Genomic DNA, 27253 nt, shown 5'->3' on the forward strand with positions numbered 1-27253 from the left:
TAAATTGGGAATAATTATAAAAATTATTTTGTTCTTTTTTCTAATTTATAAATTAAAATAATTTTTTTATAAGTAAATAAATCTTAAAAGCAAAAAAGAAGAAGTCAAAAATTGAAAGAACCGATTGAACCAAACTAAAGAAATTCAATTCGATTTATTCAATTTTGGGGTTAAATTCAGTACAAATTATATGGTTTTGTTGGCTTAATCAATTTATTCGGTTTTTTTTATATAAAAACTCGAACCCACCAAATATAAACATTCAATATCTAATACTTACACTCGAATCCAAGTCTGAATAACCTAGCTTGTAAAAGTGCATCTATCTAAATCACTAGCTCACCAACTTCTACCGGTAAGGTTGCATCTTTGGGATGTGAAACTCGCTTAAGGTCCTGAGCCAACCTGTGAACCATTCCATATATGCTATCAAAATTAGGATGTGATCTATCAAACACGGTGAACTCATGGACTTCATTGTCTATTTCAACTGAGCTTGCTCCTGATGGTTTTTGGACCCCTACGCTCTTCATCTGAAGCCTTACCGTTGCAACACCATCCCAATCTCCTGCCGCAGCAAATATATTAGCTAACATGGAATAATTTCCGGGATCCGTACGATCCAATTTAAAGTGATCGAGCACTTTCTCAGCAAGTTCCGTAGCACCATGTAATCGACATGCCCCCAAAAGGGTACCCCAAATAACAGCATTCGGTTCGAAAGGCATGGTATTTACAAGCATAAAAGCTTCCTTCAAACGCTCTCCACGGCCTAAAAGGTCGATCATGCAACCGTAATGCTCAATTTCAGGAACAATTCCGTAATCCTTTTCCATTGCGTAAAAGCATTGTATGCCCTCGTCAATAAAGCCTGCATGAGAACAAGCACACAAGACGCCAATAAATGTAACTCTATCCGGCTTAAATCCTTCCTTCTTCATTCTTTCGAAAACACCAAGTGCTTCCCTGCCATGGCCATGCATGGCAAACCCCTGTAGCATAACATTCCACGAAACAACATCTCTTTTCGACATTCCATTGAAGACACTCCATGCCTTGTCCAGACTACCACACTTTGCATACATATTAACTAATGTGTTACACACCGCCACACTACATCGAAACTTAAGCCTCGCTATTGAATCATGAACTTTTAAACCCATTGCTAACGAACCAGACTCGGCACAAGCAGCCAATATACTAATAACGGTGCCATCATCCAACTTGAACCCATTTCGTTCCATTCGATCATACAACTCGATGGCTTCCTTTGTGAACCCCTTTTCGACATATCCTAAGATAATTATAGTCCAAGGAACCGATGTCTTAACCGGCATCTCATCGAACAATACTCTAGCCATATCCATATCACCAGCCTTACTATAACCCATCACCAACGTTGACCATGAAACAATATTCCTTTGAGGCATACTTTCAAACAATTGAAAGGCTTCCTCCATTTCTCCTGCTTTAACATAACCATTCAAGACCGTATTCCAAGTAATTATACTTTTCTCAGGCATTTCATCGAACAACTTCCTAGCTTCTCTCAACTCTCCAACTTTCGTCAACCCTCCAATCATAGAATTCCAAGAAACAACATCTCTATGTTCCATCACCGTAAACAACCTCAAAGCTGCTTTAATACCCAAACCTCCAAACCTTGAATAATTATCAATAAGAGCATTGGGTACAAAAATATCACCCAAAAAACCATTCTTTTCGATCTGGGTATGAATCATTTCCACCATTTGTAGACAACTGCAAGCTTTTAAAAGGAAAGGGTAGGTGAGGGTATTAGCCAGAATCCCATTCCACTGCATTTCAAAGAAAAAAGAAAAAGCTTGGGTGGGCTGTGAGTTTTGTACATAGGCTCTAATCAAAGTGTTATACAAATGAACATTGGGGTTTTGAATTTGGTTAAAAACGTTAAGAGCTAAGATTATTTGGCGGCAACGTGAGAAAGCGGAGATTAACTTGGGAGCAATGGAGAGGTGTTGGTGAAGATTTTGTTTGATTATTTGGGCTTGAAGTTGTTTAATATGGCTTAAGTTGGTGTAGTTGTGGAGGTCTTGGAGATTTTGGTCAAAGAGTCTTCTTGTTGAAAACCAGGAGGGGGGTTTACAAGGGATGGACATTGGGGTTGGTTAAGCTGAGGTTTCAATTGAAAGTGAAGAGATAAGGCATCCATTTTTTTTCTCGTGTTTTTTTCTGTATTCAAATTTTCGCCTCTATGATATTGAAAATAGTAGTTTTGACTTTTTCTTAGCTCATTTATTAGCGTAAGAGGAAGATTTAAGTATCCTGAAGAACATTATTTTATTATTTTAAAGGTTAAAAGAGAGATTATGAAAGTTGATAAGAATACGTATAATAAATATCTATAACGAGATTAATATTTAAAAAAATTAAAAATTTTATCCTAATCTTCAAAACCACACCAAAATTTTTAAAATTTATAAAATATTCTAACTTATACTAATATCCAAAATTTTTAAAAATTGTATTAAAAATTTTGATGTGAGCTTGGAGGTCGCGGTAAAATTTTCCGAAAATAATTTACAGGATTACAATTTCACTTATATGATACTAAAAATTAACTTATGGCTAGTAGTTTTAGAAAAAATGCTTTTAAACATGTTGTAAAAAGGTGTGGTTCGTTAATTTTATTTGTTTCACATTGTTGTTGAGTTAAAATTATCATTTTAGACATGATATTGGAAAGTAAAATTTTAGTTAATTTTAATAAATAAAATATAAATTTTAAATATTTTTAAATAATTAATATAACTTACTTGTAAAATTAATGATACATAAAATATTTTAAAACTTTAAATATAATGATAAATGATATTTAAATAATTTAACCTAACGATGCATAAAATATAAATTAATTTAATTTTTATATACGTTTTAAATAGTGAAAATAAATAAGAGATAATGACATAAAATCTCCATGCACTTTAACAAAATTTCAATATGGTACTTGTACTTTCAATTTGTCTAATGTGATACATGAACTTTTATTCCCATATACTTCCCTCTAACGGTGTTAGTTACCCACTTAAATGGTGTAGCGTGTCCCTTTTGTCGACGTTTCTTTTTTTAATTTGAAAACATATTGGGGGACTCAAATTAAATAATCCAAATTTACATTTTGACTTTAAGCTTAAGGACTTAAAAATAATTTACCCAATAATTATCATAACCAAAATTTAAAAAAGAGAGCATGCTTATAGTTACGGATTATTTAACTAAACAAGCCTTAAAAATTAAAGATTACCCTTAGATGCATTACATGTTCCAAATCATCACATCAAAATCAAAATTTGTTGGTCATTTGAAGGGATTCAATTTTATAAAATCATAGCTCAATATTGAATATACAATCTCTTTTCTTTTTTCTTTTTTCTTTTTTCTTTATACAATTGAATTTTTGGCATATAAAATAAGTCAAATGGCAATATCATCATTAAATTCAAGCTTTGCTTGCTTCAAACTTCAACCCCCTTCTTGCTCTCTATGCCTAAAGCTTTTCCCTTGAAAGATAAAGGTAACCCTTTTGCTTCATTTCTCTGCCAAAACCAAAATATTTCATGTTAGGTTGAGTTTCATTTTCAAAAAAATTAACTTTGATTCGAGATAAAAATCAAAATTACTCGGCTTTGACTCATTTTTAAATGAACTATATATCCAAATATTATAATATCTGAATTTGGTAAAAATATCGTATAAAGGGTCCGATTACATCTTGCTCCTTTTACTTAAAAAAAGACGAAGTAGATCAAAGAGTAAATTAACCATTTTTATTAAAAATTTCGTCCATTTTTTATTTTTAGAAACTGGCGAGGTTAATAGAATAACTAAACAGTCACATATGGAATGTCATAAACTAATTTTAACTGTAGAAGTAGATGAAATTTTTAATAGAAATGCTAGTTTACTTTTTTATCTAACATGTTAAGACTAATTTACCCAATTTTAAGTAGAGGGGTAAAATGCAATCCGACTTGTATTACTGTTATCCTTCGAATTCATCATGCTTGATAACTCAAGCTATTTGAACACGAGCTCAATGCTGCAATGATAAAATTAAATTTAGATTAATTTATTTTAAGCCGAATATGATAGTGTTTGAATTCAACTTATTATGCCCTAAATTACCTTTATCAAATCTTGTTCTTCGAGCTGCTAACCGGATATGGTTTTCATTCCTTTGTAGGAGTTCATCAACTTGATCGGATTCAAAGACTAATGGTCCCGAACACCCAACTTTCAACTGATGATTAAAAACCCAGATTAATTAATCTCAAAAATATCTAAACAATATGTTCATCAATGAGAATTATGGATGATTGTTGAAATTGAATCTTTACCTTGTTATTGTGTTTAGTCATCATTTCTTCATGACGAAACCCATCAATGGCGTCAAAGAAATCTGATTTCTCAAACTTGTTTTGTGCTTGTTGATCAATTAAACCAGAAAAATCAAGCTTTTCTGATCCGTTTGCGGCTTTGAGCTTCCTAGAATCAGTATGAACACCTTCAGAAACATTTTGGTTCTCTTGTGTAGATGAATTGAAAATGTTGTTCGTATTTGAGAAGATGAAGCTCGATGAATCTTGATCACTGATTTGACAGATCGAACTAGGTAGGTTATAAGAAAGCGTAGATTTCGCATCTTTCCGTTTCTTCGCCCATGAAAAGCTGTTGGATCCAGTGATTACCGGTGGCGGAGCGGTGACAATATCGCCTTGTGACATCGTTGTCAATTGAGATGTCTCCGATCTTGTATCGAACGCCAGTTGATTCAGATGAACAATTCCATCCTTGGGTTTCGGATTATTTGCAGTAATTCCCTGGTTTTTGCCACCGAATCGAGCATTATCCCGTAGGTCCTGCATATACAAAATGGATGAGCATTAGGTATTTGTGCTAATGCCTGACTGAACCAACGTCAGTGTTGAGAATTGCAGAGACCTCCTTCGTTACTGTTTTATTGAGATTGTTAGCTTCCTGCAATGTTTTACGTGGTCTTCTTGTTTTTCTTGTCACTCCTGGATCTCTAACTCCTCCTAACTTCTTCCTGAAATTTTGATGAACAATAAAAAACTGATACACAATGAAACAAAATCATGCATTAGAACTTTATTCACCTTCGCAAATCATCTCGCTGTTTGGCATCGATTTCTTTATTAGGCGAATACTTGGGCAAGCTTGAAGGGTCGGAAGGGAAGGGTTTCGTATGGAAATACTGAAAGATAGAGAAGTTAAAAACAGGTGATAGAACATTACAAGAAACCGAAAGTGGAATCCATTAACGGAGTTTTACCTCGGACATGAGAGATGAAGATGCAGTTCCACGCTTATGGGGTTCAACAGAAAGAAGGATTTCCAACAAGTCCAATGCAGTTGAAGGGATGTCTTTACACCTTTGTTGGAGACAACTTTCGTAAGGATGATGGGGTTTAAACATGGTCGAATGAGGAAGCTTCAGTTTTTTCCAGTACTCATCTGGTGGTGAACCACATAGTTTGAAGATTTTATGCAGTTGTTCAACCTGCAAAACAATCAAAAAAAGGTATTGTTCTTTGAATGAGTGAATCAAAAATGGTAAATCAAAACAACCACATAGGTCTGGGTCAACCCATTTTCAACTTTCAACCCGAACACCCAATTTTTGACCCAGTACTCGGACTTATGCATGAGTGAAATCCATATCCGAGTCCTAAACACGAACACTAGAGAAAAATTCACCTCAGTTCTGCCTTTAAGAATAGGTTTTCCCATAAGAACTTCAGCAAAAACACAACCAACACTCCATAAATCCACCGAGACTTCATAACTTGTAGATCCCATCAAAAGCTCGGGTGGGCGATACCAGAGAGTGACGACTCGGCTAGTTAACTGGTTTTTGTTCTTTGAAGTTAAGATGTTTGCTAATCCGAAATCCCCTAACTTCAAAATTCCTTGATTGTTCACCAATATGTTGGATGCTTTGATGTCTCTATGCATTACACCTCGCGAATGGCAATGCTCTAACCCCATTAATAGCTGCTTCATATAGCATTTCACCTACACAATAATGGGAAATCTAAACTGAACTTCTTAAACATTCGAGCAATCAAACTCAATGTTAATGGATCCTATTTGAGTCATTCGTTATTCGTATAGAGGTTATGTTACAGCTACAAGTTGCAGAAACATACCTGAGCCTCAGTGAAGTTGATATCAGGACAAGATGATAAACCAGCAAGATCATGTTCCATGTACTCAAATACAAGGTATATTGTACTTGAAAACCTTGATGTGATCACCCCTTCTAATTTCATGACATTAGGATGGTTCAGCCTACGTAGGATCGTTATTTCTCGAGCCATAAACCGAATGCTTTCGGGTTGAAAGTTGTCGAACCGCACCTTCTTCAAAGCAACCAACCTTCCGGTTTCGACTTCGCGTGCTTTGAACACGTTACTGTACGTGCCTTGTCCGATCTGCATGAACATTAAAAGGGAAATGAAGTGTTTGTACTCTCAAGCTAAGCAAATGGCTAACTTGAAAGAGAAGCCGAACCCGGAATTTAGTTTAGTGGGTTCATGCAATAATATTTTGGATAACTCTTATCATAATTTGACAGCCATTTTGAATATATTGAAGTTTGAGAAATATTAAAAACCTTGTCGAGTTTCTCAAAAGCATCAGCCTGCAAAGGAACCCAACCGTGAACGGCTTCACCAGCGGCAGAGCTAAGCCAAACAGGCCAACCGGCGGCGACTTGTTCAGCCTCCACAAACCTTTGAGAAAAGCCAAGTTTGAAGCTAAAAGAACCGCTCTTTCTCCCTGAACCATCCCTTTTAGATTTCCTCAAATCTCTGCTTTTCTTTGGGTTAATAATTTTACCATTTTCACCCAATTTCTCATCATCTTTATCAACCTCTAACCTCCCAGATTGATGTTTCGATGATGAAGATGATAATGTAAAACCATGGCCGTTTTTACGAACCACTGGAACAGGGGAATCTGTCACCGGTCTACCGCCGCCATGTTTGGAGGTAATACAACCCATTTGTTCAGCTCGAAAAAAAAACCAAGATTGACCCAGATCAAGAAAAACAGGTCTGGGTCAAAAATGGTAAATCATTCCCACATTAGAACAAAAGTTGAACCATTTTAACCTGGGGAAAAATGAAAGAGAAATAAAACAAAACAGAGTTACCAAGAAGAAAAACAGAGGGGAGAAAAGAAAAAGAAAGAAAGAAAAAACAGATATTGTTCTGTTTTTTTCTTCTTCTTCTCTGTCTTGGTGTTTGGTTGCGAGATCTGCGGAGGGAACGTAAGAATTACCAAAGAAAAAAAGGAAAGAAAAATGAGAGAGAGATTCGTGGGTCCATAATAGAATTTACAGGTTTTCTTGTTTTTGCAAAAGCTACAAAAAAAAAAAAAAACATTACTTGTTTTCTTGTTTTGTTTTTTTGTCTGTTATATTATTATTATTTGTTTTCTGTTTGTTGATTTGGTTTATCAAACCATCATGGGAGTATTTACGTGTATTTAATATTTAAAACTTGGGCTGTTAGATTGGTTAAAATATCATATTAGTGCTTGTACTTTTACAAAATTTGAGATTTAATCCCTCTACTTTAAAAGTTAAAAAAAAAAATTCAATTCTCCTACTTTTTTCTGTTTAAAAATATTTGTCCAATCATTATCATTCGTTCTTAGTAGTGGTAAAAGTACTATAGAGGCTTTTGTACTAGAGGTCGAATTACATTTTGCTCCATCCAATAAAAAAATAGGTATATTAGTCAATGTATATTAGATCAAAGATCAAATTGATCCTTTTGTTAAAAATTTTATCCATTTCTGATGTTACAAACTAATCATGTACTTCATTAGCATGAGGTACACATGTATGCCACAAGTCATTGTTTGATTATTTTGTCAATTATGTCAGTTCTTAACAATACAAATAGATGGAATTTTTAATAGAAATGACCAATTCGCTTTTCGGTTTAATGTACAAGGACTAATTTGTCTATTTTTTGAGTAAAGAAGACAAAATGCTATCTGATTCCTAATACAAAGACCTCTATGATACTTTTACCTGTTAATAGTTTCCTTCAGAATTTGTCAATGTAACATATTTACTTTCCTGTCAATCATATATCATGTCATATGATGGCAACCTAATTAATATGCCAAGTTCATAAATTTTAATAAAAAATTACTAATATTGTCAATGTTTGAACGAAAACTTTTAAATTAAAAAATTAATAAGATTTAATTTTTTTAATTTCATATATTAATATGTATTTTTTACTCCCCCGATTATTTATATTCCACAAAAATAAATTTTATTACATCCTCAATTACCATAGACATGTGACATTGAGTACATATACTTTCAAAAAATAAGAATAATTTTTTTTCAATGCTACGATAATAATCTAAAAATTATTACCTTATTTAGATAAAATTTTATTCTCAAATATTGTGTTGATGAAATTTCAAACAATATAATCAGTGCAACAATTAAAGGAACGATATTCTAGGATATTTAGCTATATTAGTGGTTGTATTTTTGGTAGTTTACTCTGTATAAGAAATATTAATTTGTACAAATATAAAAATTTATTTTCTAGTAAGAGTCTTGGATCTGTATTTATATGTTTGAAGTCAATAATAATGAGGACATCTTTTTTATCCTAATATTTTTGTTTTCTTCATGGTACCAGAGCGATGGCTCTTAAAGACGAAGGGATTCTTGGTTCTGATAAGAAAACTTTCAGTCTTTACACTTTGAGCCCCAACGACAATCCAGGCAACATAATTACTTAGGTGTAGTTGAAGGGAGAAAATTATGAAGAGTGAGCACGAGTAGCGCAGACTGCGTTGAGGGCCAAAAAGAAGTATGGTTTCATTGATGGAATCGTGAAACAACTAGCAGATGATTTACCGAAAATTAAAGATTGGTGGATAGTCAATTCCATGCTTTTTCATTGGGTATTTAACACCATTGAACCCTCTTTAGGTTCAACTATTTCTCTTGTGGAGAATGTAAGAGATCTATGGAAGGACATAAGGCAAACTTCTCCATTGGGAATGGACCGAGAGTGTAGCAATTAAGGTCAAATTTGACAAACTATAAACTGGATGGACAGACCATAGTCAATTACTATGGAAAGCTTAAAATCATATGGGATGAACTAAATAATTATGACAAAATACCATTGTGTAATTGTGGTGGATGCATATGCAATCTCACTGGTGAGCTGGAAAAGAAAAAGGGAGGAAGAAAGAGTTTATCAATTTCTGATAGGCTTGGATGAAGAACACTATAGTACTATGCGTACTAATATCTTAAGTACAGACCCATTTCCCAATCTTAATAGGGTATGTGCAATGGTTGTTCAACAAAAATGAGTAAGGATAATGTCGCTAATAAGAGAAGAGAAAGACAACCCCATGAGCTTTGCATTTCAGGCTAGCGGACAAAATTCAGGGGGATAAAACTACGGTTTGTTTGCATTGTAACCGTGAGGGACATGAATCGGTTACCTACTTTTCGTTGATAAGGTATCTATATTTGTAGGGAAATAAACTTCGCTCTAGTGCTACAGGGTGAGGAAGTGGGCATAAGCACAATGGTGATGGAAGATGAGACAAGGGTGGTGTACCACGAGAAAATGTCACTCAAACATTTGCAACAGTGAGTGGTCATGGAGGCTTCATAGACTCGGATAGGAAAGGACTTAGTGGTTTGAATAATGAACAATGGAGCACTTTTCTGGGAATTTTGAGTTCACAGAAGACTATATCTAATGAAATGTTGATTGGTAAGCAAGGAATTATTTCTTGGATAATAGATTCAGGGGCTTCCCATCATATGACTGGCATAAAGGTTTGTCAGAGAGATTTGTCTGACATTGTCCCATGTTCAGCTGGATTGCCAAATAGTGAAGCAGTTGTAGCACTAAAAGAGGGAATGGTGTATCTTAGAGGAGGATTGAAGTTGCAACATGTTCTTTTTGTGCCTAATTTAAAATACAATTTGATTTCAGTTTTACAAATTCTTAATGACTCAAATTTGATGCTGCAAATCACTACAAAATATGTGCTATACATGTTCGAAATACGAGGAGGCTAATTGGAACATGTGAACAACGTGAGGGGCTATATTTTCTTAAAGAGGTGGTTTTGGCAAATGCTTGTAAAGCTTCTGAAGTTGTAAAATTCGATCTTTGGCATAGGAGAATGGGTCATCCGTGAATAAGGTGCTAGAACTTATTTCTGCAGCAAATAAATCTAGTAAAAGTAGTGATAACTTAAGTTGTGATGTTTGTTTTAGAGCAAAACAAACTAGAAAGATATTTTTATTTTAGTAAAATAAAGCTAAAGATTGTTTCGATTTAATGCATTGTGATTTATGGGGACCTCGTAGAGTTTTAACTTCTTGTGAAGCTAATTATTTTTTGACTATTATTAATGATTGTTCTCGTGATGTGTGGATTTATTTGTTAAAAGGAAAACATGAAATTGCTTGTGTTCTTAAGAATTTTATTGATATGATTAAAATATAATTTGAAAAGGATGTGAAAACTATTAGGAGTGGTAATGGCAACGAATTTGTGTCTGAGAGAATATTTTGATAAGCATGGCTTATTGCACCAAAGTTCTTATGTAGGAACTCCCCAATAGAATGGACATGTCGAGAAAACACCGTCACATACTTAATGTGGCGAGAGCTTTGATGTTTCAAGTGCACTTGCCAATTGATTTTTGGGGTGAATGTATTCTTACCACTGGATACTTGATCAATTGAACACCATTTGCAATTTTTAAGGGAAAAACTCCTTATGATATTCTCTTTAGACAGCCCCCTTTCCTATAATCACATTAGGACTTTCGGGTGTCTTTGTTATGTACATAAATAACCTAAGGATAACGATAAATTTTCCAGTAGAAGTTGTAGGTGTGTTTTTGTGGGGTACCCTTTCGACAAGAAAAGATGGAGAATATATTACTTAGAAGCTTCCAAGTATCTAGTTTCAAGGGATGATGTATTTGTAGAAACAAATTTTCCATACGCTACACAAGTGTTTGCAAGTGATAATTTTACTAAAATTATAGATGAGCCTAATATGCATAAGGATTGGGAAATTATCGAAGAAGAGCAAGAGGTATGGACAATGAGAAACCTCTTGAAGACAATCTTATTGTTCAGGAAAATTTTGGAGACATAGCTATCGAAAATTTAGAAGAAAAGGGTGTGCTAGTAGAATACCAATTGGGTCAATGACATAGGATTAAACAATCATCCACTCATATGAAGGATTATGTGACAAATAATGTGAGATTCAGCTCATCGTAGAGTTCATCTCTCCAATCGCCTTTCTCAGGTATGTTTTATCCCATAGCCAATTTTGTCAATTATGATAAGTTTTCTTTGCAGTATTGGTCCTTTTTGACAAGCATTACTACAGGTCCAAAACCAGCTTCTTATAATGAAGTAGTGAGAGACGAACGACAGCAAGAAGCTATGAGAAAATAGATTCAAGCTTTGGAAAAGAATGAGACTTGGACAGTGGAAGACTTGCCTCTTGGGAAAAAGACTATTTGCAGTAAGTAGGTGTACAAAATAAAATACAATTCTGATGGAAACATTGAATGGTGCAAAACTCGACTGGTAATTCTTGGCAATAATGAAAAAGAGGGTATCAACTACCATGAAACTTATGCTCCCACTGTAAAGATAGCCACTACACATACTTTTCTCGCGGTGGTTGCTGCAAAGAACTGGGAACTACATCAAATGGATGTGCAGAATGATTTCTTGTATAGAGGTTTGAACGAGGAAGTTTACATAAAAATGCAACTAGGTAATTTGCATCTGAAAGTCTTGGGAAAATGTGTAAACTTCACAGGTCTTTATATGACTTGCATCAGGCACCACACTATTAGTTTTCTAAGCTAGTAGATTCTTTGAAGGAGTTGGTTTTCACCAATCTTACTCAAACTATTCATTGTTTGCTTTCCGCGAACAGCACATACAAATACATGTTCTTGTCTATGTGGATGATCTCATTATTTTAGGAAATGATGTCAAGATTATGCAACAATTTAAGGAGTATTTGAGTAGTTGTTTCTATATGAAGTATTTGGTGTTGAAGAAGGAAACGTGAAAGAGACAATTACAATATGCATCAAAGTTATTCTATAATTGGTGAACACTGAATTGATAAAACAAAGCATAAATGCCTATATTTATAAGCTTACAATGAAACTACCTTAACACAAAAATAGCTAACAACTTATTCAATTAAACTGAAAATCTGGAACTAACAAAGATTCTACCGAGATATTTGGTCAACTAAACAACCCACTACTTTGAATTAATTCTCAACACTTTCTCTTAATTCAAAGTTGCAGACACCAAGTAGAATTTTAAAATAGCTGAACTTCTCATTTGACAAAGCCTTTGTTAACACATCTGCTAGCTGCTCTTGGGTGCTGCAATACTCTAAAGATATCTCCTCTTTTGCTATCAAATCACGAATGAAATGATAATGAATATCGATGTGCTTTGTTCTGCTATGAAATGTTGGATTCTTTGTCATGGAAATAGTTGATTTGTTGTCACAAAATATCTCTGTTGCACATTTCTGCTCTTGTTGAAGATCGGCTAACACTTTCCTTAGCCAAATAGCTTGACAAGCTGCTGCAGTTGCTGCTACATACTCAGCCTTTGAGGTTGACAATGTTATTGTAGCTTGCTTTTTAGAACTCCATGTGACCACCCCTAAACCTAGAGTGGACATTTGTTGATACAGTTCTTCTATCATCTAAAGAACTTGCCCAATCACTGTCTGTGAACCCACACAATCTAAAATTTGAAGATTTTGAGTACCAAATTCCATACTCCAAAGTTCCAGCAATGTATTGCAAGACCCGTTTTGCTGCTCCATAATGAACCTTTGAACGTTACTGCATAAACCTAGAAATAACACCAATAGGAAATGCAATATCGGACCTAGTGTGTCAAATAAATTAAACCTCTAAACAAGCTTTTAAACCTCCTTGCATCTGTCATTTCTTCTCCATGTTCTAGTTGTAATTTCTCATTGATATTCATGGGTCTAGTTGCAGGCTTGCAATTAAGCATGCCAAAATTACTGAGAAGATCCTTGGCATATTTTCTTTTTGAGATAAAGATTCCATCTTCAGCTTGATGAACTTCAAGACCAAAGAAATAATGCAATAAACCCATATCCGACATCTCAAATTCTTTCATCATTTGAGACTTAAACTTATCATAAGAAAGTTAGAGGAACTAATATAAATGATATCATCAACATAAAGACAAACAATGATGAAATCATTTTTACCTTCCTTTTTCACATACAATGTGGGCTCATTCTCACTTCTCATGTACCCATTTCTTCTGAAGATACCCATCGATCTTGTTGTACCATGCTCGAGGGGCCTACTTCAATCCGTATAGCGCATTTTTCAACTTGTACACCTTTGTTTTGTTACCCTTCTCCATGAAACCTTCTGGTTGTGCTACATAAACCTTCTCTTGTAGATCTTCATTGAGGAATGCTAATTTGACATCAAATTGATAAACAGGCTATTACAATTGTGTAACCAATGCTAGAACAAGCCTCACCATTTCGAATCGAGCTACCGGTGAGAAGGTTTCTTCTAAATCAACACTATATTACTGTGCATAACCTTTCGCCACAAGACGAGCTTTATACTTTTGGATGCTTCCATCTGCACCAAATTTTGTCTTGAATACCTACTTCAAACCAATTGTATTTTTTTTTCTTTTGGCAAGTCGACCATCTCTCAAGTTTCATTCTTTTCGATAGACTTTATCTCCTCCATCATCGCCTTTTCCCATTATTCCTTATCAGCAGCTTTTTTATAATACAGAGGATTTGAAATAGCTAAAGCAAATTGACAGGATGCATAAGTGTCATCAGTATATTTCAGATTCGACTTTCTGACCCTTGTTGATCTCCTTAATGGAATTGGTTCTTTAGAAAACTCTTCAAGTGTTGTAGATGTTGATGCCAACTCTTGTTTTTTATCTGGGAAATCTTCAATGGGAAAAGAAATCTCCTATTGTACCTACTCTACAGTCACATCCCAACTTGCATTTTCATCAAATACTACATCTCTTCTACTTGAAAAATTTCCACTATGAGGGTTATACAATCTATATGTTTTGGATTGAGTATAATAACCAATAAAAATACATTGTTTAGATATTTCATCAATTTTTTTACGAGCATGAGAATTTACCAAAGCATAAGCAACACGCCGAAGAATTCTTAAATGACTTACATTGGGTTTCCTACCACACCAAGCTTCATATGGAGTTTTGTTCATGACAACCCTTGTTGGCGAGAGATTCAATAAATAGACTGATGTTGCCACAGCTTCTGCCTAAAATTGATTTGAAAGTCCCATTGCTTATAACATGCTTCTCGCTATCTCCACAATAGTTCGGTTTTTTCCCTAAGCAACACCGTTCTGCTCTAGAGTGTAAGGAATTGTTAACTCCCTATGGATGCCATTGTCTTCACAAAACAGATTGAACTCTTTGGACACGAACTCTCCTCCTCGATCTGTGAGAAGAATTTTGATATGGCAGCCGCTTTGGTTCTCCACCATAGCCTTGAATTTCTGGAACTTTTCATAAGTTTCTTACTTGTTTTCTAGAAAATACACCCAACTCATATGGCTATAATCATCAGTGAACAACAAGAAGTAACAACTCCCACCCATAGATCAACATGAATTAATTCTAAAGATTCAGTAGCTCTCCATGCTTTTCCAATAGGAAATGGCTTCCTAGTTTGCTTTTCATAAATGCACCCCTCACATAAATCAAGAGAGCCAATTTTTGGTAGTCCAAGAACCATACCTTTATCAGTTAGAAATTTCAGGCCTTTAATATTGAGATGTCCATACCTCAAATGCCATAGCTTCGAGTCATCCTTTGCACTTGCAACAAGAACAAAGTTCTCCCTGTTTGAAACATCGAACGGAAACATCTTGTTTGAAGTCATGTGGACATGGACTTGTATGCTTGACTTTTTGTTTTTGATGATACATGCATCATCATCAAATATAATAGAATATCCACCAGCCATTAGTTGTCTAACACTCAATAAATTGTATCCTAAATCAGGAGCAAATTGAACATTGTCTAAAATTTTTCCTTCTTCATGGCTAATAAAAATTTTTATCGTGTCTTTTCCTTCAACTTGTATCTCCCTTTTGTTTCCAAGCTGCACCTTTATCTTTTGTGACTCATCAAGCACCTTGAATAAGGATTTGGTGCTTGTCATATGGTTCGAGCAGCCGCTGTCCACAAATCACAAATCACTTGGCTTATGGTTAGCATCAATACAAGCCATAAAAAGCTTGTTTTCCTTATCACTTTCTGCTGCAAAGTTAATTTTTTGATCTTTATACTAGGAATCAACTTTTATTTACCCATATGTGTTACAATGATAACATTGTATGCCATATTTTATGTTACCTTACTCATTGTATTGCCTCTGTCCATCATTCATTCCTCTGCCTCTGCCTCTACCTCTACCTTTACTATAACCACGACTACGACCACCACAAAATTCTCCTCTTCCTCGATCATTATTTGTTGAACGGTCATTGTCGCCTTGATTTGTGAATACCTCATTCACTTGAAATGCCTACTCTTCACTCTTTTTTTCTGATCTGATGATTATCGCCTCATAAGATTGAAGAGACCCCATCAGTTCATCAACGGAGAGAATTGACAGATCTTTGGATTCTTCTATAATAGCCATAACATGATCAAATTTTTTTGTCAAGCTTCGCAAAACTTTCGCTACAATTATCTCGTCTGAAATTTGTTCGCCGTAAGAGCACAATTGACTGACTGTTGTCCTTGTTCATGACAAAGAATAGCAATTGATTCACCATTCTTCATCATCAAGGTTTCAAAATCACATCATAGTGATTGCAGTTTTACTACTATAATATTTGATTGATACTCTTTTTGCAAAATTGACCATGCTTCATTTGATGTGGTTGTTGCAGCAATTCTTGAGAAAATAGAGTCATGAACCGCTTACTGAATAATGAACAATGCCTTAGCATCATTTTTCTTGGTTTCTTTCAATCTATTTTCTTCTTTTTCATCAGGTTTAAGTATGACCGTGAACCCGTACTCAACCAAGTCCCATAGCTCTTGTGATCTGAGTAATGTCTTCACTTTGATGCTCCACGACTCATATTTCTCACCATTGAAAATGGGTATGAGTGGTTGAGAGGAAGAAAAACCAGCTGATGCCATTCCAAGAACACACACTCTCTTCTCTCGTGTTTTCCAAAGACTTAAAATGTGTTCCTCTCAAATTCCCAGTGGACCCAAACTTAACTTTCACTCCATTGCCTAAAAGATGGAACCTTGCTCCGATGCCAAATTTGTTGAAGAAGGAAACGTGAAAGAGGCAATTACAATATGCATCAAAGTTATTCTATTATTAATGAACACTGAATTGATAAAACAAAACATAAATGCCTATATTTATAGGCTTACAAAGAAACTACCTTAATACAAAAATAGCTAACAACTTATTCAATTAAATTAAAAATCTGGAACTAACAAAAATTTTACCGAGATACTTGGTCAACTAAACAACCCACTACTTTGAATTAATTCTTAACATTTGGGACAGTTAAAATATTTTTTGGGCATAAAGGTGGCAAGAAATGTTGAAGGGATTTTTCTCCGTCAACGAAAGTAGACCTTGGATATCTTATTTGAGGTCAGCTTGTAAGGAGGGAGCTAAGCCAACGAAAACTCCACTTGAGCAAAATCATAAACTTGCTCTTGTAGAAGGAGAGAATGCTCATAACCTTGCTCAATATCGTCAGCTGGTAGGAAGACTAATCTATTTAACTATTACACGACCTAAATTGAATTATCGTGTGCATATTCTTGCTCAATTTATGTAGCAACCAAAGAAGGCTCATTGGGAAGCTGCATTGCGAGTAGTACGATATTTGAAGGGTAATCTTGGACAGGGAATTCTTTTGCGAGCAAATTTTGATCTCAATCTGTATGCTTATTGTAACTCAGATTGGGTGAGTTGTCCTTTGACAAGGCGCTCCTTGACAAGTTATTTTATTTGTTTGGGTAAATCTCCTGTTTCATGGAAAACTAAAAAACAACAGACAATTTCTCGTTCCTCTATCAAAGTAGAATATCGGTCAATGACTACTGTAGCTTGTAAACTTAAATGTTTAAAAGATTTGTTGCTATTTCTTGGTGTTGGTCATTCTGGTTCCATGTGTTTGTACTGTGACAGTCAATCCACTTTACATATTGCAGTAAATCATGTATATCATGAGTATACGAAACACATCAAAGTTCATTGCCATTTTATTTGTGAGGAGATACAAAACGGGAATATTGAAACAGCTCATGTGCGTTCTTCTCTCCAACTTGCTGATATTTTCACTAAAGCTTTGGGCACTGATCAATTTCAATTTCTTCTTGGCAAGTTGGGCATTTTGAATCTTTATGCTCCAACTTGAGGGGAGTACTGAGGAAATTTCAGACAACATAATGAGCGCAGTAATTAAAGGAACGATATTCTAAGATCTTTATCTATATTAGTGGCTATATTTTTGATAGTTTACTTTGTATAAAAAATCTTATTTGTACAAATATAGAAGTTTATTTTCTAGTAAAAGTCTTGGATCTGTATTTATATGTTTGAAGTCAATAAGAACGGGACATCTTTTTTATCCTAATATTTATGTTTTCTTCATCTTGGCTTAACCTTTAATTTCCTCTTAAATAAGATTTTAATTTATAATTAAATAAAAGCTATATCTAATCAAAACATAAGTGCTTGTTCAAATATAATAAAAATTTAATTTAATAATTTGTGTTATATAATAATTTGAAATTTAATTTAATTAATTCCTATTATAACTTTAAAGTATAATTATTCTTTATATTGCTATTGAAATTTTAAAAAAAAAATCTACAAATTACAAAATGTTTTTAAACTATATTAAAAATTTAAATCTAATAAATAAAATACATACGACCACTTAAACCCATTTATAAATTTTTTTTTCAGTTTTACCACTAATGTACATAATAATACTCCAAATTTAAATTGGCAAAAATCCTATCCAGTCCCTCTCAATTTTAATATTGAGTAAATTTGGCTTGTTTTAAAAAATTCAAACAATTTAATTGTAATTAATTTTGAAAATGAGCAGTTAGGAACAATTAATCACGATAATTAATGTTTTCCGTTAATTGTACATAGTTTTGATTCATATAATAACAAATTAAGTCCTTGGTATTTACATATTCTGTCAATTTGGTTTCAATAATAAAAAAATGCATAAAACTTTAAAAGTTCAAAAAGAATATATAGCAACAACTTTAGCTTCAAATATATATAGAAAGATAGAGAAAATATTTACATTTTAAAGGTTAAATTTGTTATTATACCAATCAAAATGACGAAAAACACTAATGTTTTGATTAATTATCCTCAAAAGCTCATTTTCGAAATTGACAAGGATTAAATTGCTCTAGTTTTTTTAGACGGACTAATTTACTAAATATTGGAATTGAGAGGGACTAAAGAGATATTTTACCAAATTAAATTCAAACCTCGATATTTGTACTATTATCTCTTTTGGTTCAAATTCTTTATAAAAAGAATAAATGGCGTGGAACTGATGTTGTAGGCCAACAATTCCACTTTTCTCTTAACAAATGTGGGTTTAGATTTTAATTAAAATTTCATGATTGATTCATTGATATTTTAATCATTTAAGAGGATTAAGTGGTTATATTATTATTATTATTATTATTATTATTATTATTATTGAAGTCATCCTAAAGAGTTTAGGTTATCAAGGATTTGTTGTTGCATCTTTTAATGGGTCCATGCTTCATTCTAAAGAAACTATCACTAAAATATAATTCCACTCTTTTAGTATTTAAATAAATGTTTAAACCCAGATATTCGAGTCTTATCGTGTGTAAATTATTGTGATTGGGTTTTCTAGTATCATTTAGGGGTGTAAATGAGATACTGGTACTCATAATCTACTTGAGTTTGACTCGAAAAAATATTAAACTCGATTCAGTAATTATCAAATCAAGCTTGAGCTTAATAATATATGACTCAAATGAGAAGCAATGCTTATCGATATTTTCATATTTTATAGTGTTAAATTACATTGTTGTCCTTAATATATATTATTAACCCTAAATTTAATTATCAAGCTAAGCTTGAGTTCATTTGTGTATAAAAATTGGTAAACAATTTTAATCGAGCTCCAACTCGAGTCGAACTCAAACTTAACAGTATTCAAGCTCAGCTCAATCACCCCTGTAGTTTCACTAGAAAAAGGATTCTATGAAACAAGTGTGTCATATTAATTTATATCTCATTCCAATAATTTAAAATCATCTCATTAATTTTTAACATGTAATTGTGGAGACATTGCCGTGTATTAAAAGTAAATGTAAATTTTAAAAATATTTTAAATTTAATTTTAAAAAAACTTCACAAACAATAGTGAGATGGTGCCATGTGTTCTGAAAAAATATTTAAAAAATAAAAAATTTAAGTTGAAAACCCAAAATTGATTTTTTTTTCTTTCATTTTTGATATAAAATATTTTTAAATTTACTTCTACTTTTAAATTTTTGATGTGTAAATATACCCACAATGACATGTTAAAACCTAATGAGATGGCTTTAAATTATTAGAGTGGGATACAAGTCAAAATGGCATATTTGTTTCATATAAAATTTTTAGTCTTATCATTTGGCAGTTATTATATGTGGGTTTTATTTAGTTATATTTCGGTTTTTCGTTAATTTGTATTTTGTTATTTTTTATATCTATTTTATGGTTCATAAAAATTAATTATTATGGGGATTGTAGTTATCGCTCTCAACAATATCACATTTGGGGTTCGAACTTAAAATCTCTTCTCAGGAATGCAATATGCCTTCTTATTACACCCTACACTTGTTGGTTTCATCTATTTATACTTTGTAATAGTTTGGTTTTATTTTATATGTCCGTTTGTGTCGCGTAATAGTTTAATTTTACTTTGTAATTGTTTGAATATGTATTTGTAAATATATTTTACTTGCGATTACCTAATTTGTACTTTTAATTTAATTATTAGGAAAAGGGGAGGATTATATGTTCAATGCGAGTTTGATTTGTTTATGTTGAGGTTTTCGGGTTTTTTCAAGTTGTCCATGATAAGTCAGTTCGGTTCTCAATTTTCTATATTAATTTTAAGCTTTTAACTTATTTTGACAACAAATTTTATTTTATGACTTTTGTACATAAATATTCCTAAAATAAATAATTCCAGTAAATAAAAAATTCAATAAATCTTAAATAATAATATTTTTTAAAAAATAATTATAAATATAAATTTTAATTTATTTTAGAGGGGTCGAGACCTGCCAACCTCCAGTTCCGCCTTTGCCTCTTAATTGAGTTATAATCCACTTTTCTCAATTTTTAAAAAATGGAGTTACATACATAACAAATTGTATTTATATCAAAGTAAGAACATATATAGTAGAAAAGAACTGAATAAAGCAAGAAAAGAAAAGGTAAAAGGAGGATAAGTTAGACTAGTCTAGTGCAAAGCACAAGTCACCTTTACGACTTAGTAAGCCTGATTTGCCTAATTCGCATCACACGGCCGATTTCGGGTTTAGGTTGAGTTTAAATAAGATATAACATATTTTATATTTGTCTAAACTCGATTTGATTCGAAATATGATCTTAAAATTTTATTGAAGTCTATCCGTATTTATAAATTTCTAATCTAATTTTATTTTAGGTCAACCCGTATTATTTTTTTAGATTTTTTGATAAAAAATTTATACAAATTTTAATATTTTTTAATGTTTATATTATAATATTATATATTATTATAAATTTAAATTTTTTGTGTTATGAATTACATAATATATAAAAATAACATAAAATAATATATTTGACATAGAAAAACGGGTTAGACTAGACCAAACTCAACCTAAAATGTTCAAATTAGAGAGCTCAAAGCTATTTTTTTTACCAAACCCATTTTTTGAACTTAATATTTTTACTTGACGGACCTTTGAATTTAGACGGATATCCTTTGGAAGCTTAAACAACATAATTTACTATTTATCTAAGTAGATCTGTTGCAATGAACCTGCAAGAAAACCTGGCCAATTGCGGACAGCAACAAAACCCAGAAGCTTTCCACAAATCCATATTTCAAATCTCTAAAATCTGCAACTCCTTTTCTATCCTTCTACTAAACAAAAACACAATGTATATTTTACAACATAACTTATGAATTCCAACATACAAAACTGTGTAGTCTATTAGCAGTTATTGTCGTTTGATTTGTCTTTCCTTTGACCCCCTTTTTTGTTGTGGAAATACATATTCATTTCACAAGCGGGTTAGTCGGCTGCAATCGGCAGCCGAATTCCCGGTTATTCTACAGGTTTCAACAGAGAAGTTTACACTCTTATTTGCTCCTCTTTTAGCCTTAAAACTGCTGGTCCCTGGACATTTTTTCTGAAATCAATCTCTTGAAGCAAAGAATGTTTCTCGGCCACTGCATCGTGTTGCTGTTTCGGTTGAGGCAAACTGTTGTTAACTGTGTTGTGGCTACCGTTTCTGGCCGCTGGGACATCGTGGTTGTGTTTTCCCTCGTATGTTGTTATGACAGCTTTGGGATCGGATGAAGCTCTTTCCACATGCTTCCGAACATTGCATCCTGCACTCGTGCATTTGTAATAGCTCCTGTTGGAATAACTCAAATGCATCAGAAACAATCCCGAAAGGAAGGGAAACTACTTGCGATTACGAATACAGCAGCTTGAAGGCAAAACAAATATAACTAGAAGGACAACAAAGAAGATCGCAGCAGAGCATATCAAATTAACTCGACCAGATCATTTTGTGTAATATTTAGTTTTCTTCAAATGGTTCAAGTGTTTGACATTACAGATAAAACGCTGTTTTCGGTTTGTCAGGAGAAAATGCATTCAGCACCAGAGTTCAAGCCGTTAAGTGATTATTGAAACCATAGACAAATAAATGTATACATAATTATAGTCTGTAGTACCTTGGATGAGGGTTCCCTTTGACAACTTTCTGCCCGTATTTGCGCCACCGATAGCCATCATCTAAAAGGTCAACTTCACTTCTTGTTTGCACAATAATTTTTGCATCCGTGACAGTCTTGTGTGACAACACTACTGCAGCTTCCCCTGTGCTATTCCTGCAGCCAGAAAACCGAAACACTCTCAGATTGAAGAGCTATAAATTTCCGAGACCAATTACAAACTGATTCAAAACTTGCCTTCTTTTTGGATTTGGTTCATCATCATCTCTTTCTTCTCGACTCTCTTCATCACATCCTTCCTCACAATCACTAAATCCAGGTAATTCCACCGGTTGAGTTGATTCATGATTTTTCCCTTCACTTAAGTTGTTCGAATTTCCAGCTACAACCAGAGAACCTAGTTCCAGATTACCCTGCGAATTTGCGTTTCCATCACTTCCACCCTTCGGTTGTTTATTTGGTGGAGGCTTTTCATGATTATGTGTGCTTTTGTATATAATTTCAGTTATTAGGCCCTCGGCAGAACGCTCGACTATCTTTTTGACAGGGCAACTCGGATGTGTACATTTATAGTAGCTCCGCGGATACTCACAACCTTTAATTTGCTTCTGTCCATACTTACGCCAGTTGTAACCATCCTCAGCCGGTTTATCGACAGCAACACAAGGCTGACTTTTTTTATCGAATTGAGAAGCTTCCAAGTATTCCATTGCAGAACTTTGAGGGTCTGAAGAAAGCATCCGCTGCAAAGTTTCTTCAGGATTGGCAGATGAAGGAGGGATCGATGGTTCCGAAGAAGTTGCAGCAGACAAAGTTTGATATTCCGGTTGCGCATGTACATGAGATTGCACTAGAGCAGCTTGAGCCGTAACCTGTGCCAATGCTTGCTGGTGCGATTTTCCAAAAGGACTCTACACAAATTATCGAACGGAAGTTCAATTAACTGATCATCATCAAAAGAAGTTTCAATCCAAACATCTAAAGACTCATAATTCAAATCCGGATTTAGACCGTAAACATGGAATGGTAATCAATCCGAACAAGTTCTCAATGAATGAATTTAAGATTCAGTATTATTATCCCCATGTTAATCGAACTCGATACGAGTATATATCCAACATGAATATGATGAATTTTTCAAAAGCTTTTTCATGTTTTTGAACCATCATTTGAAAGTGATATGTCTCATACTCATGTTCATAAAATGAAAAACAAAAGCAACATATGATTGAAAGAGCATAATCTTAAGCAATCCTTTAATCATTAGATGCTAAAAAACAACAAAATTTGCATTGAAATCCAAGTTACTATAAATACCCAAATCAATTACCTTAATCATTTAGCTAAAAACTGCATGGAAATTCCAAGATACTACAAAAAAACCCAAATCATTTACCTTAATTTCTATTAACACACAAAATAAAAAAGAAAAACCCATAATTAAAACATCAAAAAATTAAGTCAACTGCAAAAGAAGAAAAAAAAAACAAGAAGTCAAATTACCTGAGGAGATAAGCAAAAGAGACCAGGAGAGTTAAGCAAACCAGAAGGGCTTAACCCAGGAGGCACAGTGAACCAAGGAGAATTATCAACACCCAAATTCAAAGGTCTGTTTTGTTTAAACCCAGAATTCTTTTCACCTCCATTTTCAAAACCCACTTCCATAAATGAATCATCCATGGGATTGTAAGGCAGTTTAGCTCCAGGTGAAGCCATGGCACTAGCTAAAAGCTGAGAAAAAGACCTATTTGTTGAGTCAGGGTCAGAGAAAAAAGCTGAAACCAGTGTCATAGGTCCTGGACTTAACCCAGAACCTGATTGAAATAAGCCATCAATGGGTGGTCTTGGTGGCAAAGTTATAGTGGGATATGTTGGAGCTGATAGCTTTGATCTTTTTCCTTGCTCTGCTGCCATTGTTTTTTCCTCTGTCTTCTTTCTTTTCCACCTCTTTTTCTCTTTATATATATCAAGATTGTATTTTTCTTCTTTTTTTTGCATTATTATTATTATTGTTATTATTATTATTGTAGAGATTGGTTGGTTCTTCTGAGAGTTTCGTGTTATCTTCATCTTTGAGTGAAAGTCTAAAGCGGAGAACTGAAAATGACATTTTAAAATAAAAATTTGGTTATGCTACATAGGCTTTCACGATGAATTAATTACTGTTTTTATTCTAAACTTAATCTTGGTTTAAGAATTTTATTAGTCAATGCAATTATTATAACAGGAATAATAATATATTATTATAATCTTCTTACTTTTTCTATAATAATAATAATGACATGAGTATTATTGTCAATATAAAAATATACGAATTTGAGTGCGTTGATCTGCATTATCTTCTTATTTATAGTTTAGAGAGAAATTACAGGTAGTTCTGTTAGACTGGTAAATAATATCTAATATAAAATTAGAACTGTAAACCACGATTTATCATGTCAAATAATCAAGAATAAATCAAGAAAAAAACTAGATGCGAAAGCGTACTTAAATTCATTGATTTCTTGAAATTTACGGATCTTGGGGTCTTGATCTTCTAAATTAACACACAGAAGATGCCTCACCCTTTTTCTAAAGATAGGATATTAGAAAAGTTTGCTTGTACGTACTTTAGGGACCATAACCTTAATATATATAACTTTGGCATATTAGCCCTAATTCCTAATTAGCCCATCATTAATTAGAAATTGATTAAAATTTAATTACTAGAGTATCTACATACTTTACTTAATAATTGCCTCACCCTTTTCTAAAGATAGGATATTAGAAAAGTTTGCTTGTACGTACTTTAGGGACCATAACCTTAATATATATAACTTTAGCATATTAGCCCTAATTCCTAATTAGCCCATCATTAATTAGAAATTGATTAAAATTTAATTACTAGAATATCTACATACTTTATTTAATAATTAAATCTCAATAAACCTTAACCAAATTAGATCACTTTTAATTTGGGCTAATCATAATAGTAAATAATAACATGTAATTACCCTTATTATAGATATGTGATGCCTATATTTTCCAACATGTTCTAGCAACAAATGTGATTACAAATTTATTCAAAAAAAGAAATGGTCTAATTTTGAATTCAATCTCTCTATTTTACAAAAATTAAGAAGTTAATCCCTTCATTTTAATTTGTTAGAATTTATTCTCGTAGTTCACAAAAATCGAGAAATTAATTTAATTATGGGTAAATAAATGAATTTAAATTGATGATATTTATTAATTATTATATATAAATTGTTAAACTATTGATTTTTATTAATTTTTTAGATAAATTGTTAATTGTTAATTTCTTTTGACAATCATTTAATTACAAGGTATAATGATTAAATTCTAAATTTTTATAGAATAGAGGGATGAATTTCATAATTATACAAGCAATTATTACTTTTATTAAATTGAAGAAAAAATTGCACCAATTATTCAATTGCAAATTTTCTTTTTAAAATATCAATAAATGCTTTCTTTTTCTTTCTTTTACGTGCTTTGTTAGATGATATTATTATTTTATTTTTTACAAATTCAATACACTATTAAAATTAGAATAGATATTTAAAAATATGAATAATATTACAATAAATTATTTAATGATTACGTATTTAAATTTAGTTAACAATCTACATTCAATAATTAATAATTAAAAAATTAAAAACTATATATAAAAATAGAATTTTACACAATCGACTGAGTCTTAGCTCAGTTGGCTTTAATATTATTGTCAGAGCAGGAGAACTGGAGGATTATGAGTAGTTTTAAGTATGGCATAAAAAAAGAATTTCACACAATCTACTATTATAATAAGGGATAATATAAATTTTAGCCCCTGAAATTAACAATTTAATTTACTTGGTACCTTTACTTTTTGGGGCATTTGAACTTGACAACTAAGTCCATTTTGGTCATTGAACTTAAAAAATATAAAAGTTTGATGATGCCACAACATTACCTAAAAATTAAAAAATATTTTTTTAGGTGATAGTGTGGTATAATTTCAGAGTGTCACATTTAGTACTTTAATAACTGGATCGGTGGTTGAACAAATCAAATATTGATTACCAAATCAGCTAGTTAGATCAATTCGACAACAATACTAACAATAATCAAATAAATAATTAAAATTTTATAAAAATCTAAAAAAATTTAAAAATAAAAAAGTTTATTAAATTGGTTCAATTGTAATTTTTGTCTCGATTTTCAATTTTTACCAACTTCTAGTAATTTTTGAGTCAATCAATTCTACCCTTTTATTCAGATTATTATATCAAACTAATTTTTAATTTGTCCTATTTGATCTTCTTCCAATAATACTAATCATATCATTAAATCTTGACCCAATCTAAGGGTAGGTTTGGATGGACGATTGGGTGCGGTGCGTTTAGTTTACTTTTTATCTCACGCTACAGTATCGCTACAGTATCTAATCTCACCGTCACCGCTGTTTTTACACTAACCGCAGGTAAACGCACCGCCCATCCAAACTAACCCTAAATTAAAAGATGCAATTCAAAAAACCCAATAAATCATTAAGAAATTTGTACTAGTTAACACATAAAAATTACATAAATTCATGAGATGTGATGTGATGTCATGTCATGTCATAAAGCAGTAAGCATTATAAAGTTTTCTACTCAAAAGAAAATCGGGACACTAGGACAATTTATAACATAAAATGGATGTATAAACGTGTCAAATACATGAATCCAATTAATTACAATAATGACAGTTGAGCAACATTTGTCAACTTGGTTTCTAAAAGATGCAATATGTCCAATTCCTATGTTTTGTGTGTTGTATTTTACTTCAATTATCTCTTATTTTTGTATTCCTACTCTATCAAATTAGATTTAATTTTTGTGCGAATATTGTCTTTTTTGTCATTAATTGTGACAACTTTTAAAATTGACATAATAAAAATTTTAATATTTAATATTTATACATTACATTAATTTAGTCTTAATTCTAAAAAGAATTAACTGTCAACATTTACACATTGTGTAATTTTTTTTGACATTGAAGGTTATTTTAACAGAATGAAAAGAAAGAT

At 32.6% G+C, this 27253-nt stretch overlaps 3 protein-coding genes across 4 annotated transcripts; all 3 read right to left on the minus strand.

The window, feature by feature from the left end:
* Positions 1-135: 135 nt before the first annotated feature.
* On the minus strand, positions 136-2249 carry LOC121221101 (pentatricopeptide repeat-containing protein At3g29230). Its single transcript, XM_041101578.1, has one exon. The coding sequence runs from the start codon at positions 2136-2138 to the stop codon at positions 327-329; it is 1812 nt and encodes a 603-aa protein (XP_040957512.1). The 5' UTR covers positions 2139-2249; the 3' UTR covers positions 136-326.
* Positions 2250-3272: 1023 nt separating this feature from the next.
* On the minus strand, positions 3273-7492 carry LOC107888566 (protein IMPAIRED IN BABA-INDUCED STERILITY 1). Of its 2 annotated transcripts, XR_005918374.1 has the most exons (10): positions 6677-7492; positions 6210-6494; positions 5758-6075; positions 5333-5560; positions 5157-5254; positions 4981-5086; positions 4377-4898; positions 4165-4279; positions 3976-4078; positions 3273-3575 (listed from the first exon to the last, which is right to left on the minus strand). XR_005918374.1 is itself a non-coding variant. In XM_041101579.1 (9 exons), the coding sequence occupies exons 1-9, from the start codon at positions 7064-7066 to the stop codon at positions 3568-3570; spliced, it is 2070 nt and encodes a 689-aa protein (XP_040957513.1). In that variant the 5' UTR covers positions 7067-7492; the 3' UTR covers positions 3273-3567. The 2 variants fall into 2 exon arrangements, 1 of the variants encoding a protein (XP_040957513.1); XM_041101579.1 differs by lacking the exon at positions 3976-4078.
* Positions 7493-21379: 13887 nt separating this feature from the next.
* On the minus strand, positions 21380-24324 carry LOC121221102 (probable WRKY transcription factor 3). Its single transcript, XM_041101580.1, has 4 exons — positions 23704-24324; positions 22438-23111; positions 22201-22356; positions 21380-21875 (listed from the first exon to the last, which is right to left on the minus strand). The coding sequence occupies exons 1-4, from the start codon at positions 24268-24270 to the stop codon at positions 21590-21592; spliced, it is 1683 nt and encodes a 560-aa protein (XP_040957514.1). The 5' UTR covers positions 24271-24324; the 3' UTR covers positions 21380-21589.
* Positions 24325-27253: the final 2929 nt, after the last annotated feature.

The sequence above is a fragment of the Gossypium hirsutum genome, chromosome D09, assembly GCF_007990345.1.
Source record: "Gossypium hirsutum isolate 1008001.06 chromosome D09, Gossypium_hirsutum_v2.1, whole genome shotgun sequence".
Classification (NCBI taxonomy): Eukaryota; Viridiplantae; Streptophyta; class Magnoliopsida; order Malvales; family Malvaceae; genus Gossypium; species Gossypium hirsutum.